We start from the raw sequence: 15,978 nt of genomic DNA, 5'->3' as shown, positions 1-15,978 counted from the left end.
GGACAAGGAAGTAAATACATTCATTTGGGTTCCTCGTCAGTTGGTACAAGTGTAAGGTTGAGGAACTTGTTCCTGAAGCTCCTGTTCTCTGATCAGGTCTGTGAATAGCGGCACTGTAAGGTACGCTGCTCCTGTCTGAACTGGGGGGGCCGTTCGCTGGCAAGTTGTGCACAGTCCCCCTCTGGGTCTGTCCCATGCTAGGAAGAGGCTGTCTGTCAGTCTCTTGCATGGCATTTCCATGACCGAGGAGAAAGACGGGCTTCTGCCTGGCTGCTGGATTCTGTCCCTTGTATTCAGATGTCACTGTTCACCTCTTGCCACACTTACTGGCTCTAAACCTGCGATGAGACAAATTCTCAAAGAGCTTGTCTCCCGAGATTGGCTGGGGACACAGGAGTGTTTGATATGCCGTGTGGCCTTTTGTGAAGATTTAGTACTTAAGTCAGTATATGTTGAATTTTTTTTCCATGTCACATACTAGCTTTTAAGTTTTTCCTTAACATTTAAAACAACTTTCCTATTTTGTCTTTTCAGTTAAGTTCATTGAAAGGTATCATTGAGATAGTTCTCGTTAAGATAACGAGTTTTCAAAAGGCAGTTGGCACATTTGTAGACGAAAGCCTCTGGAACACTTACGGCATTCCCAAGAGAAGTCTGAGTGGAACAAGGCTGGACTTGGGTCCGCCCACGTTTTTGTTTGACTTTTAAGATGTTTCTGTAAGTCTTTGGCCAGCCAGCAGAGTTAATGCATGTTGAAGTCAGTGTCTGCCACACAAGAGTGCTGGTACGGTATATGAAATGCTTTTCTGATCGGGATAGAGATGCAGTCAGCCACACAGAGACTCTGGTGGCCATAATCTCACCCCGCTGCCCCTTGGCCTGGCAAAGCTGTGCTGTGGGTAGAACCTACCCCATTATATTGCTCAGACTCAGTAAACCACTTGACTGGTGAGCAGCTGAATGCAGACCCACTCTCCCCGCTTTGCTCATCCCTGCAGTGCAGGAGAAGAGCTCAGAGCCAAAGCCAGGTGCCTTCTCCGCACAGCATTGGCCCCTGCTCTCTGGTACTCGGGTACAAGGTAGTTAGTTCACTGTAGTGTTGGCCCCGAGTGAGGTTCCCCTAACAGCAGCCTGTCACCTGTCTCCTACTTGCTGTGTGTCCCCCCATTCTCTGCCCCGCCACCTCACTTCCCTCTGCCCACCCTCAGATCTCAGGAGCAGGAATCCCAGGCAGGCAGGCAGGCAGGCCGGCCTGTTCCTCCTCGCCATCACACTGTTGTAGCATCGTCCTCATGTAAGATTCCTAGCTTGAGGTAGGTGGGAAAGAGAAAAGCCAGCTAAACAGCTGCCTTGCAGCACAGCTGCACTCTAGACTCCGGTGTCCAGGAGCCACTTCCTCCTGGGAAGTACGTGCTCAGGCTCTGGGTCTCACTGATCTAGAAGATGGTGAGGAAATGGCCAGCTCACAGAAAATCCATCAGTACTGTATGTGAGAACTTAAGCCCGTAAATGAAAGCACCATCCCTTCCTCGGGGCTCGTGTGCAGGCTCCATGGGAATTTCTGCTCTCTCACTGTCATTTAAGCTTAGTTTCAGATCCCAGTATTCAAGTAGAAAGCAGAAGTAAACATCCGGCCCCCTGCAGGATGGTGCTGAGTATGCCCTTATGTGAGGATGGTGTAAAACTATTGTGGTCCTTTCTGGGTGAGTGCGGATCATGTGACTCTTACAGAAAGCTAACTTGCAAGACCACTGACTCTCCACCTTTCATCAGGTCGATGACATCCTTGGAGAAGGCAGCGACGACAGTGACAGTGAGAAGAAGAAGCCGGAAGACCCAGACACTGAACAGGAGCGAGCACCGAAGCCCAGGAAGCCCAGGGCCCTAGGGGTCCGCAGAGAGCAGCCTCCAGGGTTGTCCTCGTCTGGAGAGAGGAGCACCACCGGCGGCGTGCGTGGGCCCAGGTGACGGTGGGCAGGGACCACAGGAGGGACCAGAGTGGGGAGTCCCAGGCCCGCACACGGCCGTCTTTTTCACAGCAGTGGGAAGGGAGCAAAGAACCCTACTTGGCCTGTTTTGGTGACTGTGACTCTTCCAACCATTCGTAGGAGCTGGTTCTGATTACATGTGGTTCTGCTCTCTACTGAGCGGTCTGACTGTCACACCTTAGGTCATTCCGTGCGATGGTAAAGGGTGGCAGCTGTGGGGTGGAGGACTGGCCTGAGGTGCGCCCTTGACCTTGCTCCAGGAGCCGATCATGGAGCCTGTGCAGCGTCTGCCTGTGCCAGTGGGTCTTACCAGTGGGTGTGCAGTGGCTCTGGTGGCACGTTAGAGACCCGTCCTGGGGAAGCTACCTTGCCCTCCCTTCTCCTGTACGGAAGTACAGACACGGGTGAGGTGCTGCCGTGGGGACTCTTCCTAAATATCAGAGGTCACCGTGACGCTGAGTTCCCCGCTCGGTAGTGGGTGTCCTGTCACTAGTGGGCGGTCAGGTGGTAGAGCAGGACTCCTGCAGCTCCATCTGCTGCTGTCAGGATGGAAGTGACGGGCAGCGTGCCCATCGTTCCCCCTCCTCTTCGGGACTGGGCAATGCTTTTTCAGTAGACAGACTTCCTGTCTCTACTGTGTGCTCTTGTGGCTTGTCATTTGTTGTCTTGATGTCCCATTGCACAGTTGCTAACCAGCTTTTGTGCAGTTACAGAGCCGGGTTTCCTGGCCTCAGTGTCTTCAGTAACACATGTTTCTATCAGATACTTTAGGCCTTGACTTTCTAACATCCATCTTAGCAAAGATTCACCTATTGTAGTAAAACAAATAAGGGACCTAATAGTTCTGTCACAGTTCATTAAATAACATTCCCCACTAGTTTGAAATTAGTCTCTGGATATATGGTGGGCTTTCTGTTTTTATCTGTTGATCCCTGTGTACTGTTATTAAATAGTGATATAGGGCATTATATCCTCAACAAGCTGACTTGCCTTTAAAATTTTGTTTTACCAAATTGATAGGAATTTATTTAAAATCCCAAAAGCACAAAAAGGCATAGAATAAAAAATAACTAATTCAAGTGTTCCGCCCCCCAGCCCTGCCCTGCCCTGCCCTCCCCTGCCCAGCCCTGCCCTCCCGTCCCCTCCCTTGCCCTGCCCTGCCCTCCCCACCTCGCCTAGCCTAGCCTTGCCCTGCCCTGCCCAGCCCTGCCCTCCCCTCCCCTGCCCTGCCCTGCCCTCCCCTGCCTAGCCCAGCCCTGCCCTCCCCTCCCCTGCCCTGCCCTGCCCACCCTTCTGCAGTCTTTGTTGCATTGTCCCTGTTAAAGAGAAAGCCCCTGCTTTCCACGCTTTAACTCTTTCCTTGCCTCTGCCCTGCCTGTGTGATCCTTTCAGGTTTAGATTATAGAATGATGCAGCAGTTTTTGTGACTTCAATCATTTCACTAAGTCTAGAAGGCCACATGGTTGTATTTTCTTTCATAATCATCTTTGGTCTTTTCTTGATTTGATAATTATCTCATCTTTTATTTCTTAGTGTTTGGACCTGGCTGCCTGTGCAGAGGGTAGCTGAGTACAAAGTTACACAACATCTTGGTCCTCTCATATTTCACAATGGTGGGCAAGATGCAGAGCTCAGGAATAGTGTGTAAGGGCAAGTGTTTAGAACAAACAACAAAAATAACATGGCTCAGTGTCGGTGTCTACATACAGCCTTATGGCATTCCTGTGGCCTCAGTGTCATGGCAGTCTTATTTCATCCATGTAGCCTTAATGGCATAGCGCTATGGCTATAAAATAACATCCATTGGAAATGTTCGTTATCATTTTAGGGGGACAGAGGAACTTAAAGTACATAAGACAAAGCCCCACTGCACTCAGCACTCAGCCTTTGGATGTGAGTCCACTGAGCCCCATGAGTACAGCTGCTTCCTAGCAAAGGAAACCCTGCTGTCCTGTGTCCCTGTCCAGGAATTCCATCACAGTTGAGTCCTTTGACTTCCTTGCCCTATCCCTCCCTTCTCTCTAGGGTTTGGAGTCTTGTCTTATCCTTGCTATTGTTCCTTGTATGGTCAGCGCTCACAGCTCAGAGTGAGCTGTGGACTGCACCACGTCACAGCTGTGCTCTTTTTCTTAAAACCTTGGACAGCTCATCGGAGAAAAAACACTGAGCTCAGCAGTCTGGCCGAGCCTTGGTTTACAAAGAAATGCAAACCAGATACATCATCCTAAGGGTCTCCTTTAGAACTCAGTTTCTGGTGCCCTCTTCCACCCACTGTATGATATGGGAGAGTTGCTCAGCCTCCTGGCATCCACCTCAGAAACCTGAATGAGAGTAGCAACAGCAGGGGTCTCTTCTCATCTAGCCGGGCCCTTTGACTATTCTTTAGTGAAATGCAACGGTTAGAAAGAATGTGTGCTTTTTGAGGTCCTATACATCAGCAGCAAATGGAGATGGTGTCGCTCTAGTGGGATGGCCCTTATCCCATAGCTAGAGTGGCTCAGGACAGATGGGCTCACAGCTTAACAGGAATCGGGGTTCATTGTGCCGTTAGGAAGGGTACTTTCCAGGTGCATTGAAGTGCTGCAGAATCACGTGAAATTAGAACGATCTGTAACTTCTCTATAGGGTCGTGACAAACCTGTCTTTCCACATGAGTTTCCACATGTTTTGGTAGATGTGTCTTCAGCTCTGGGAAGACACTAGGGTCTACAGGGAAGCTTGGAACTGGTCTTGGGGAGTGAGTCATGGAGTGGGGCTGTTAGGATTAGATCCCGTGCCCCCTTGAGAGCCTGAATGAAAGACGGGCTTCATGGTGCTGTCTTGCCCTCTGTTGCAGTGTCAGTCAGAGAGACAGACCGTGGAAGTGCTCCCATGGGCCTGCTGGGTGTCACGCTCCCTGTCTGTCCTCCCTGCACTTGCCACCTCTGGGTAAAGAGATCGCATCCTGGCTGTGTCTTTGCGCTGTATTATGTGCACAAGTAAACTTCAGGAAGATGCTAAAGTCTCAGCAAGGGTGGGGGGCCGCCTCTGCTCTTAGGCTGCAGGAGGCCACTGGAGATGTCCAGTGGGGTGGGCAAGGTTCTGGTCCCTGCTTTGTTCCTTGCTCATCCCCGTTATATCTGTTCTGCACCCCCTTTTTAGCATTACTCAGTGAGAAAGCAAACTGGCCTCCAGCACAGAAGCTGTGCCATGGTCAGGATGAGTCCTCTAAGCAAAAACCACCTGACTTAGCCAGAAGAGTTTGGGTGTAGCTGACCTGGGTGCAGAATGGTGGAGCATTCAAGATGATGTAGCCTGGTATATGCCCACACAGATTTCTAGGTACCAGGCCTGTCTGTTCTCTAGCTCCTCAAGTAAGAAGTCATGTCTGTAGTTGTTGTTTAGTTTTGACTAATTGTTTTGGAACTTAAGAACAGAAGAACAAAGAGCCCGCAGGCTGAAGGAGGAGAGCCTTGTTAGCAAACACACACACAGTTCTCACCCCAAAGACCCACGTCATCCACAGCAGTTCTTGAAGGGAGAGCTGCAGGTTCCATGGCCTTTCAGATCATGTATGAGGTGTCTCTGATAGCTGTCAGAGCCGACAGAGCCAGCACGCCTCTGTTGGAGACTGGATAGGAAGGTGACATTCTGGGTGGGCCCAGCTTCATCAACTTTGTGCTCTTAGACTTGGAGGTCTCACATCTCTGCCAAGTTTCTTAGTAATTCTATTCCTGTGTGTGATGAAGCATTGCAACTGAGGTGCAGGCTTGGCTTGTCACGTGGTGCTCTGCTTGGCAGCACATCTTGTCAGGTTCACACGGCCAAGCTGTTCAGTCTTAGCACCACTTGAACTTGAAAATGACTAACAGAAGGAAGGAGGCTGTATTTTGTACTTACCCACCAAGAAGTGATTCATTCTCCTATCATAGCAGCACACAGCATTCTCTGTACACATTCCTTAGATGAGAGATCCAGCCAAGCTTGGAAAGTGTCTGCCACCCAGGTAGAGTACACAGGTGTAGCATGACCTCTTAGGCTTGGTCCTTCATGGCTACCTTCCCTTCCAGCAAGAGCTTTTTGCAGGGAGGGGGTATGGATCACGGCCAACAGCCATCAGCTTTGAGATACAGCATGACCTTAGTCTGTTCCTAGAGTGAGTTGAAAAGTGGAAGCAGCAGTATTGAAATGGCAAAGCCCACAGCAGTTTTGCTGATACTGTAACTCTTGGGTGACAGGCTGCCTGATGAGGTGTATCTGTCCTTCCCTGACTGCGATGGCACTAGCACCTGTTCTTTATTGATCTCAATGTTGCTTCTACCCCATTGCTGCTCCACACATACTGGCGTGGAGGACCCTCTAAGACGCCAGTCTGAGAATATCCTGGATGGACACAAAGCCCCAGTGCAGGCTCTGCTGCGTATTTAGCACTGGCCTAGGTATGGGGACATAGAGGGAACAAGGAAAATAGCACTGCTTTATGAAGGAACAGTGTCTTGATACAACTTCCCTATCCTGGCCCCAGGTTCTTTCTGTTCTGTTGGATCTTCTCATGCAGAGTGTGTGGTTACAGGGATGGCCAGGGCAGCTCTGCCCAAGCCTGCCCCATCCCCTTTCCTGGAGACTTACATTAGTCACAGCTCTCACATCTAGGGACCTCACTAAGTAGAGCTGCAGACATGCTCACACAGAAATTAGGTTTGGCATGATAATTAACTTTAAGAGAGAGAAAGAAAAAAATATATATTCTGGGAGGAAAAAAATGGCTAAAAACTTCTGAAATTTGATGACATTGATATTTATGACCCAAAAGTTCAACACACTCCATGTAAGATAAGAAATCACACCAGACACGGTACAGTAAAACTGTGAACGTGAAAGAGGAGGAGAAAACTTCAAAAGGCAGCAAGAGAAGCCTGATGTGTTTCCAAAAGCTCTCCAGTGAAGTGGACCTGCTTTCAGGTGGGAACAGGACAGACAGGAGGTCATCCAGGTGCTCCCAGAGCACTCGCCTGCCGAGACTCCTGTACCAGCACAACTGCCTCACAGGTGGAGTAGACTCCTTCCAAGGAGCCCTGGCACTTTCAACAGAATGCGTACTACTGGAACAGCATTGTGAACCCCACAAGCAGTAGGGCGTGTTCGGTCACCATGGAATGAGTGCTCTGTGTATCTCCTCCTTCTGATTGACTTACACCATGATGCCCAGAGTGGACTGCTGGGCCTGTGACATACTGAAGCAGCGTTGTAGAGGAGGGAGGCAGGAAGAGGCAGTTAGGAGCTCACAGCTGTAGCCTCACATCTGATGCCAACTTACCTGTGCCAGCCCTTGAAGTAGCGGCTGTGGTCCAGAAGGAAGCTCAAGGTCTGTGGGCAGCTGGTAGTCTATGGAAAAAGTCTAGCCTGAATCAGTCTATCTGAGGCTAGCAGGGAGAAGAGCAAGAACAGCTCAGAAATGCTCCTAGCTGAAACTTAGATCACCTGGGTCTGTGTGTGAGCTTGCAGTTTTCAAAAACTGTCAGGATAAGTGTTGTGAAAACACATGAGCTGTGTGACCACATTGTATGTCCCAGCTGCATTTTCTGTACTACTGCCTGTTCAGATCTGGACACTAGACTGGACCTCCCAAAGTGTGTGTATGTGTGTAAGCAGAGGCACAACATTTGTTCTCTGTGTAGTTTTATCTGTGTGCAAAGCCACACAAACACAAATCTTTTGAGAAGTATTTCTCCATGCTTGTGCACCTTACCCGTCCATATCCAGTGAAGACAGTGGAATAAAGAAAGCAGGGTTGTCCCATAGAATGCTGGCTTTTCCCTTCCTTTCTGCCGAACAAACCACACAGTTGTAATCAATTGAGCTGATGGCTCCTACTAGATCGGGTGCTGATGTAAAACAGCACTGTGATTATTAAAATAGTTCTGCATCTTTAAATAATAAACCCTGGGCAGTGTTCCACGCATGCTGTGACAACAGTGAGTTCAGAAAGCTGAAATATTGGGGAGGAAATTTACATCTATTATTCATATTTATATTCTTCTACCACATTGAATTAGATATGCTTTTTTAAGCTTTCAGATTTTCCAAAATTAAATCTGCTAATATTTCTCTATGGAGTTGTGCAGCTGGTTCTAAGAACAAAATATAAATACTGCATGTTACACTAAGAGGCACTGAAACGAATCAGTTGTGGTACTCATCACTATGGCCTACAGCTATCTGTTTCTAATTTTCAAGGTAATTTTTAATTACCTAGATTTATTCATGGTGTATTTTAAACTGTATTGCTGTTAGACATTGTTTTAGCAAGAGTGGACCCTGTGCATCGTTTTCTGTAAAGCTCTGCCAGGGTCTCTTACAGGCTGAGGCCATAAAGGGCTGGACTAGTCTGGTTGTCTGCAGTAGGACTTGTCTCTTCTCATGTGGACCTACTAGCCATCTGTCCCCTCCTGCCACGGACCTGCTCTCTTGTCTTTCTCTTTTCCTGTGGTCTTCCTGCCCCATCGGTCTGCTCTCCTGTGGTCTTACCGTCTCTACAGAGGACATGTGCTCTGCTTCATGTTCCCTTGGAGTTGGCACAAGTTCATGTCCATGACACATGCCTGTGCGTTTCAGTAAGAGTCACTTATTCCGAAGGTGATGAGCACGTGCAGTCCCTCTGCTCTGTCACACCGTGGGTCAGACACTGCCCTGTTTAAGGACCTGTGAGACTCAGCTCCTTGAGATTCAAACAGATAAAACAGCACCCACCAGTGGGTTTCCTGTGACCACTGAAGGAAACAGCGCCCAACTAGAGATGCAGTGGTAACTGCTGTCTGTAGTTTGGTGGGGCCAGCAGGATGGGTAGCCTAGCTTAGGCAGCCCCTATGTGCAGCTCAGAGGCTGTGTGGGAAGATTCTGTCAGTCTAAGTATCCTGGAAATATGAAACCTGTTGTAAAATTCAGCCCTGATGGTGTTTATTCTCTCTCTCTCTCTCTCTCTCTCTCTCTCTTTAAAATATAGTTCGTCATTTGGCTTTCTATCCCAAATGGTATTCTACCTTTATTTTTCCTTTTACTTATGTTCTACACATAACTTTAAGTGCTAGTTTAAATTTTTAAAAAATTAAAATGCCAGGGGTTGGGGATTTAGCTCAGTGGTAGAGCGCTTGCCTAGCAAGCACAAGGCCCTGGGTTTGGCCCTCAGCTCGGGGGGGTGGGGGGGGGATTAAAATGCCAAATTGACCTTCAAAGGATTGCTTGAAGACCAGAAAAAGATGGTATTGATACTTTGCGTATTGTTTTCAAACAGTCAAAGCTAGGTGTGGCAATACATGTCCGTAATTCCAGGAAGACAAAGACAAGAGGATTAGGAGCCCAAAAACAGCCTTGGCTACTTGAGACCCTCTCTCAAGATCCCTCCCCACAAAAAAGTTAAGTTTGTATAAAAATGTGCTTGAGGGAATTAATTCTCCGTAGCGAAGCCAGCCATTGTGTGGCTGAGCTCTGCATCACACCCCAGAGGAAGTGAGAATTTCCAGAATCTCAACCAAGTTTCCCTGCTTTCTGGAGGGTGTCTGGGGAGTAGCGGCCTGGCAATAGAGAAAATAGGGAGGCCTAATAGTGCCAACATTTGAACTCACGTGGGAGTCAGTTCCCATCCCAGCACACTTTGTGACTGAAATTTACAGCCCCAGGAGTCATGAAATGTGTATTGCTATTTGAGAGTGGAAGTCACCAGGTGACATCAGCCTGTGACAGCAGCCAGTTGTATCAGATAGAAGCTCTTCCTCCTCCTCCAGTATTGACCACCTGCAGCTGTTCCCTCTCCCCAGCCAGCAGGTACCCAGGACAGGCACATGTGGCTGTGCCATCCCCCCCTGTGTCTTCAGACCCTGGGCTGCAGCTGGAAATAAAGTCAGGTGCCTCTCATATTTGTAACCTTCAGATCATTGTCACTGTCTTTGTTGGGGGTTTTGTAGGATTCTTACTTGGTTGGTAGGGTTTGGGTTTTGTTGGGTGTTGTGACAGAGGCTTATTATGTAGCCCCAGTTGGGCCTGGAATTCACAGAGATCTACCTGTCTCTGTCTTCCAAGTGCTGGACCCATGCCTAGCTTGTGGCCTCATGCCTAGCTTCTTTGATGTTTTTATCTTTAGTTTTTGCTAGTAAAATGTTCGATCTTTTCCTGTAATGATGGTTTCTGGTTAAGCAGAATGGATGTTTGGTTATTGGTAGGAAGTGGTGTCTCCAGAACAGGCTATGGCAGCTTATGAGCAAGTGCATTGAGTGTCAGCACTAGGAAAGGCTTCTGGAGTCACTTTTCAGTCTTAGATGCAAAACTCCTGATAGTTAAAACATCAGCTTCTTACTGTAGACTCCTTCCAAGTCACCCATGGTTTTCTGAATGCACCTGCTAGCAAGACACTACTGGGTCTGTCAGGCTAAGAGTTGCCACATTGGGGTCCATTCTTGTTCTTCTGGGTGCTCTGCAGGCCACCTCTAGAATGCTTGTCTACCATGAGGTATGTTCACTGCTTGGCTTTAGAAGGATGTTGTGAGGACCAGTTCTTGTGCCTTTTGCTATCTTTCTCTGACTTTTTTCCACCTGTTCTTTCCGGGTCCTACTTCTCCCCTCAGTTCCTCAGGAACCTCTCGCACCCAGCTGCAAACCTGTGCCCACTCTGGGCATCATTGTTAGTCCAGAGCAGGCAGCTGAGCCACTCAGCTGTCAGTTTTACACCAATGATGTAATCAAATGGAAGGGTCTTCAACAGTGGACACACATGTTTCCATATGCTCCAGAATGCAGCCAGCTTTCCCAGAGCAGAGCTACATGGGTTCCATGTCTGCCCAGAATGTCCTCCTGCCCAACCACTGGGCACTCATTTGTGCTACACCATAACAAATGAGCCCATTTGGAGCCCAGTCCTCAAGGTGGGGAAGCTGGCTGTCCTGTGGTATTCATCCATTGGCCACTCAGCCACAATTTGGGTGCTTGGGCTCACTCTGCTTGAAGATGCTGTTGGAGAAAGAAGCATAAGTGGGAGGGGTTTTTGAGGGTGGGTGAGACTTACTTAAAGCCCTTTGAGCATGGCTAGCAAGCACTAGTTAAAAATGCATCTCAGTATCTGGTGCAAGTTGTCCCAACTTCTGCCAGCTCTGAACCTCAGTACCCTAGTATCTGTCTACCTCCTTCTCTGTTGGCACAAGTTTGAGTGACCCCCTCCTTGGCTTGTTTTCATGTTCAAGAGCATGCACACATGCATAGGAGATGCATCAGCCTGTGCATGCACATCTGGAGGGCAGCACTGGGTGTCTTCCTCTGCCACTGCATCTTATTTTTAGATACGGTCTCTCACCTAATATGGAGCTTGCTGTTTCAGCTAGGCTAGCCAGCAAGCATGTCCCCAGGATCCACTCTTGTGCACCCCCATCCCACCCCTAGCTGGGATTACAGATGTGCACATCATGTCCAGCTTTTACATGAGTGCCAGGGATCCAAACTCCGATCTTCCTTCCTGGACTTTACCCACTGAGCCGTCTCCTCTCCCCCTTCGGCCTCCTTGGCTTTCTGGCAGTCGTATTCATCCTGGACCAACATTCTCATCTTTGGATGCTTTTGTTCCTGACATGTGATGTCCTGCAGGTGGGACAAAGCAGATGTGTGTTTCAGTGTTAGCGAACTGTTGAACCTATTTCCTAAAGAGCCTGAGTTCATGCGGCTTCCAGAACTCAAGGCACTGAGTTCCTGCACCCAGCTGTGGGAGGGCAGTCCAGCTGGGGAGTGAGGTGTTCTGTACCCTCGGTACCCTGACTCACATTTCTCAGCACTCTGTGTTTTCTGTCTGCTTGAGTTTTGGTGGTTTTGTTCACTGGAGGAGGATTTCTCTTGTAGGTTATTTGTTGTCCTGCCGCTTTTAGAGCATTTCATACATCACATCACATACATGGCCAAGTGTGCGCCATCTGTCTTGCAATTCCAGTGTTTGCAACTTGGTGATCTGTTTGCCTAAACAAATACTCGCTTTCCTGCAGCCAAGTACACTTTTGGGAAGGTTTCTTCTTTTGCTTCAAAATTCAAAAGGTTTCTTTAAATAATGGGTCTTTATATTCCCTCAGGCAGTTCTTAAATTTTCTTTCCCACAAATGGTACTATAGCAGTGAGCTGTGCAACTGCAAAAGAAAGAAACCTCAACCCATACCTTACACCCAACACAGAAATTAACTCAGAATAGATCCAGACCTAAATAGAACTAAAGCTTTCAGGAGAAGGTCTTTGTAACCATGTGGTACACCGGGAGTTTCCAGCAGCAGTATAGAACGGACTGGCTGCAAGTCAAAGGTAACTGTTGTTCGAAAAGAAACGTAGGAAAATAAGAAGACAGCTACAGATGGAGTGATGCACGGGTGCACACCTAAAGAGATGCCCCCAGACCTGAGCAGTGAGAGACTCTACACACCCTAATAATAGCAGAAATGAAAGATGTGGCCATAGTCACTGGGAGTTCAGTAGAGCCACAGTGAGATTTGTTATACACTGGTTCGAATGGTCAAGACCAGAAACAAAGCTGTGGCATTCCCGTAAGAGTGAAAAGGGTCTTTTTGTCAGCAGAACATGGTTAGGCCACAGTAGAGAGTGGTTTGGTGGGTTTTTATAGGAGCTTCAGGCGGCTTTCTTTTCCCTGCCTATGAAAAGTTTGAGGTATAGCCTGGCAGTCATCCATGCCTGTGTCTGTGCATTGAAACCACCTGAGAGCATGCTGTGTGCACCTGAAGGCGTGAGGCTGGGAGTGCTGCACTGTGTTCTGGAGCTGTGCCCCATGTACAAAAACACGGGCATCTTCAGCACGGAGTTCCCTTGTTTCCAAAGGCCCTGCCCCATCCCTGCCAGTGTCCTGCCCACATGACCAGCTTCTCTACCACTCACTCAGCATCTACTCCATGTACATGGGCTTTCAGTAGCATGGGGCCAGACTACTCAATGTTTGTCATGATTTCTACCAAGACTCCTGCCTGGCCCGGACCCCTTTACACTATCTTCCTGGAGACATCTACTTTTACCTCTTCTATAGTTCCTCTTCATTTTAATTGTCTTTTACAAACACTCATTTCTGCAAAATAATGTGTTTCTATATGTGTAGCTCTGCAAAATGCAAGTTTTTTCTGGAGAAAAAGGACCCAGGCCAAGGGTCTGGATTCTGCCTTTTATATCGATTTTAAGATCAACCCTTCACTTTTTATATTTAAAAAAAAAAAATCTGTTTTTCATAGAAGAGTTCTGCTTGACATTTCAAAAATGATATATGGCTTTTGAATTTAGGCTGATAACATACATAGCTGATAACATACATAGCTTTTGATGCAAAAAACTCACAGCGCAGGGGCCCCAGCATGTAGGGCTGAGGACCTTGGAGGATCCAAGACTCTCATGGAGGTTTACAGTGCACTGGACTGTTGTGGTTGTTAGTGTTGTATTCGCTGTAACACTGATGCTGTGAGCCACCTGGAATGGGCACGCCTTCACTTGGATACAGCCAAGGAGTATCTTGTCTAAAGCTTCATTCCCATAACCTTGTTACATTGTACCTGCCTCACATGAAAACCATGAAGCTTTCCTAATGTTAGCATCAGTAATTTGAAGTCATTATGCTGCAGTCTAGTGTGTGTTAGTTCCCACTGTGCATGCTGTAGAGTGCGTGGGTGTGTGCGTGCATGAGTGCATGCATGTGTGTTAGCCAAAGAAACTTCTGTTCTGTGGCCATGATTACAATGTGTTTCTCTTTTAGTTGTCCCAGGATTGGAGCTGTTAGACCAGTTAGGGTTCAAGGTCATATAGAGAGAAACTTGAGAGATTAGGGTCGTTAGAGCCTGCGGGCTAAGGAAAGGAGCAGGCTGACCAGTGGTCTGCAGATTCCTGAGCAACAGGATTTGGTGATTAGAAGCATGCAGTAGTGTTTGCTGTTTGTACAAAGTGCTGGTGATTGCTTTAGTTCATGTAGGAGAGTGACTGCCTGAGGAAATGGATTTTCAGACAAGTCCTGAGTGCTGCACGGAGTTACCTGCAAGACTGCAAGACTGCGGTTTTTTTTGTTTGTTTGTTTTTTTTTTTTTCAGAACTTAGCCTTGAGTGGTTGTTGTAAAAGAATCCCCTTCTGAGTTGTCATTCAGTTGTTCCTCTGTGGATCTTGTCTTTTCTTTATGCCAGTGTCTGGAACTTTGAATAGCAAAAGAAAGGAGTATATGCATGTCATAAACTCCCCACCCCACCACCCCACTACCCCACCACCCCACCACCCACCCACACACACACACCCACCCACACACACACACACACACACACAACTGACAGCTAAGGTGGTTCACGAGTGACTGAGTCTTTGTAGAATGTGTCGTGGTACCCATAGTAGCACCTCTTGCCACTGTGTGGTGTTCATTCCTGTTGTCCACGCTCAGAAGTGACATGCTCTTTCCACTTAGAATCTGGAAGCCATCCCTGCATGCCTTATTGGGTTAGAACCAGCTCTGGTGAGGTTGAGAGTTCATGGGTGTGTTTGAGTACCTGTATGTCACCCACCTCTTACGCTCCTGTTACAGATCCGTCACCTACACCTACAGAGTTCATCCTTGGCATGTACCTCAGGATTGGGATGTTCTCCACCAGTCCACACAGCCCTCTGCCACTCCCTTCCTCTCCAAAGGCAGCCAAGTGTGCAGTGTGCCCGAATAGCACGCCTTCCTGAGACAGTGACCATAGGGTTGTTTCTTGCACCAGGGTGACCTAGGGGCTGCATGCCTGCCCACTGCCAGTTCTCACAGTGTCTTGCCTGTCTTCTCTCTCCAGAGGCCACAAGAGAAAACTGAACGAAGAGGACGCTGCCAGCGAGTCCAGCGGGGAGTCCAGCAACGATGAGGAGGAGGGCAGCAGTTCAGAAGCGGACGAGATGGCCGCCGCTCTGGAGGCGGAGCTGAATGACCTCATGTGACGCGGGCCTGCCACCAGACCAGCCCCGGGGGCGGCGCCTTTTTCTCTTGCAGAGCTCCACATACAGAAACACATTATTTTGCAGAAATAAGTGTTTGTAAGAAGTTTTACTATAGGAAAGTCTACTTTTTTAAGCGACAAAGTGTTATGAGGAGTTGGTGTGCTATGCCAAAGAGCTCAGCAGGGCCTCTCGTGGCGAGAGTGGACATGTGATGTCTGGTCATGTAGTGAGGGGCCTTGGGGGCTTCCCTTTGAAAACAACAGCATATTTAGTGTGAGGACTGGGGACCCAGGAAGACTTAGAGCAATGTAGTGAAAACCTGGCGTCTTGGGCTTTTTTCACAGCTGATGCGATCAGAACTGTGAAGGATTTTAAGTGAAACGGCAGTGTACATACACGTGTACAGGACACCAAGACTCACAGGCAGGCCTGGGAGCCCCGGCCACCCTTCCGGCCCTCGGCGGATCTGCAGATGACCTGGTTCCTGATGCAGGTCCCGTCTGCAGCCTGGGCTGCCTGGGCCACAGCCTGCCACTATGGGCAGTGTGACGAGAGGTGGCCTACGCTGCCCTAAGAGAGCTGATGTAAAGTTTTTGTATATTTCATACTCCACCCACCAGATTCTTCTTCCATTTAATAAAGTCCTTTTTGTAAGTTCTCTCTGGTGCGTGACAGCAGCGCGAGCGGCCCTCTTGGGATTCCCTCAGCCAGGCTCCAGCTCCGCAGCCAGGCGCTGTGCGGGCCGGGGTGACCACGCCTGAGTCTGTTCCTTGTCAGAGCTTGTAGAACAACAGACAGCACACTAATGGAGAAGTGACCTCCTGGGACTAGACGATAGAGCTTGCTGTCACCCACCCGTTGCTGCCCCCCAGCTCTTCCTTTTCAGAAGATTTTATCAAACCATGAAGAATGCAGAGTCATAATTTCCAGCATGAGATGGACACGTGGGGAGTCGGGCAGCTCTGTTCTAGTGCTGGGGCCCGCAGCTAGAGAGAGGGTTCGTCATGAGACGCAGCTACTGTACTTTCCTGCATTGTTGCCAGAGCC

The 15,978-nt window shown here is 48.6% G+C and overlaps 1 protein-coding gene across 1 annotated transcript in view; it reads left to right on the top strand.

Moving 5' to 3' along the window:
• Ctdp1 (CTD phosphatase subunit 1) overlaps positions 1-15,589 on the top strand; it is a 66,622-nt gene extending 51,033 nt beyond the window's left edge. The window contains exons 12-13 of the mRNA XM_059246822.1: positions 1,774-1,964; positions 14,790-15,589. Coding sequence (XP_059102805.1) covers positions 1,774-1,964; positions 14,790-14,931 — 333 coding nt within the window. The 3' untranslated portion in view covers positions 14,932-15,589. The remainder of the gene's footprint in view (positions 1-1,773; positions 1,965-14,789) is intronic.
• The last annotated feature ends 389 nt before the right edge of the window (positions 15,590-15,978 follow it).

This window comes from Peromyscus eremicus, chromosome 19 (genome assembly GCF_949786415.1).
Source record: "Peromyscus eremicus chromosome 19, PerEre_H2_v1, whole genome shotgun sequence".
Lineage (NCBI taxonomy): Eukaryota > Metazoa > Chordata > Mammalia > Rodentia > Cricetidae > Peromyscus > Peromyscus eremicus.
Note: the sequence above shows the minus strand (reverse complement) of the source record. Positions and strands in the feature narration are given on the sequence as shown.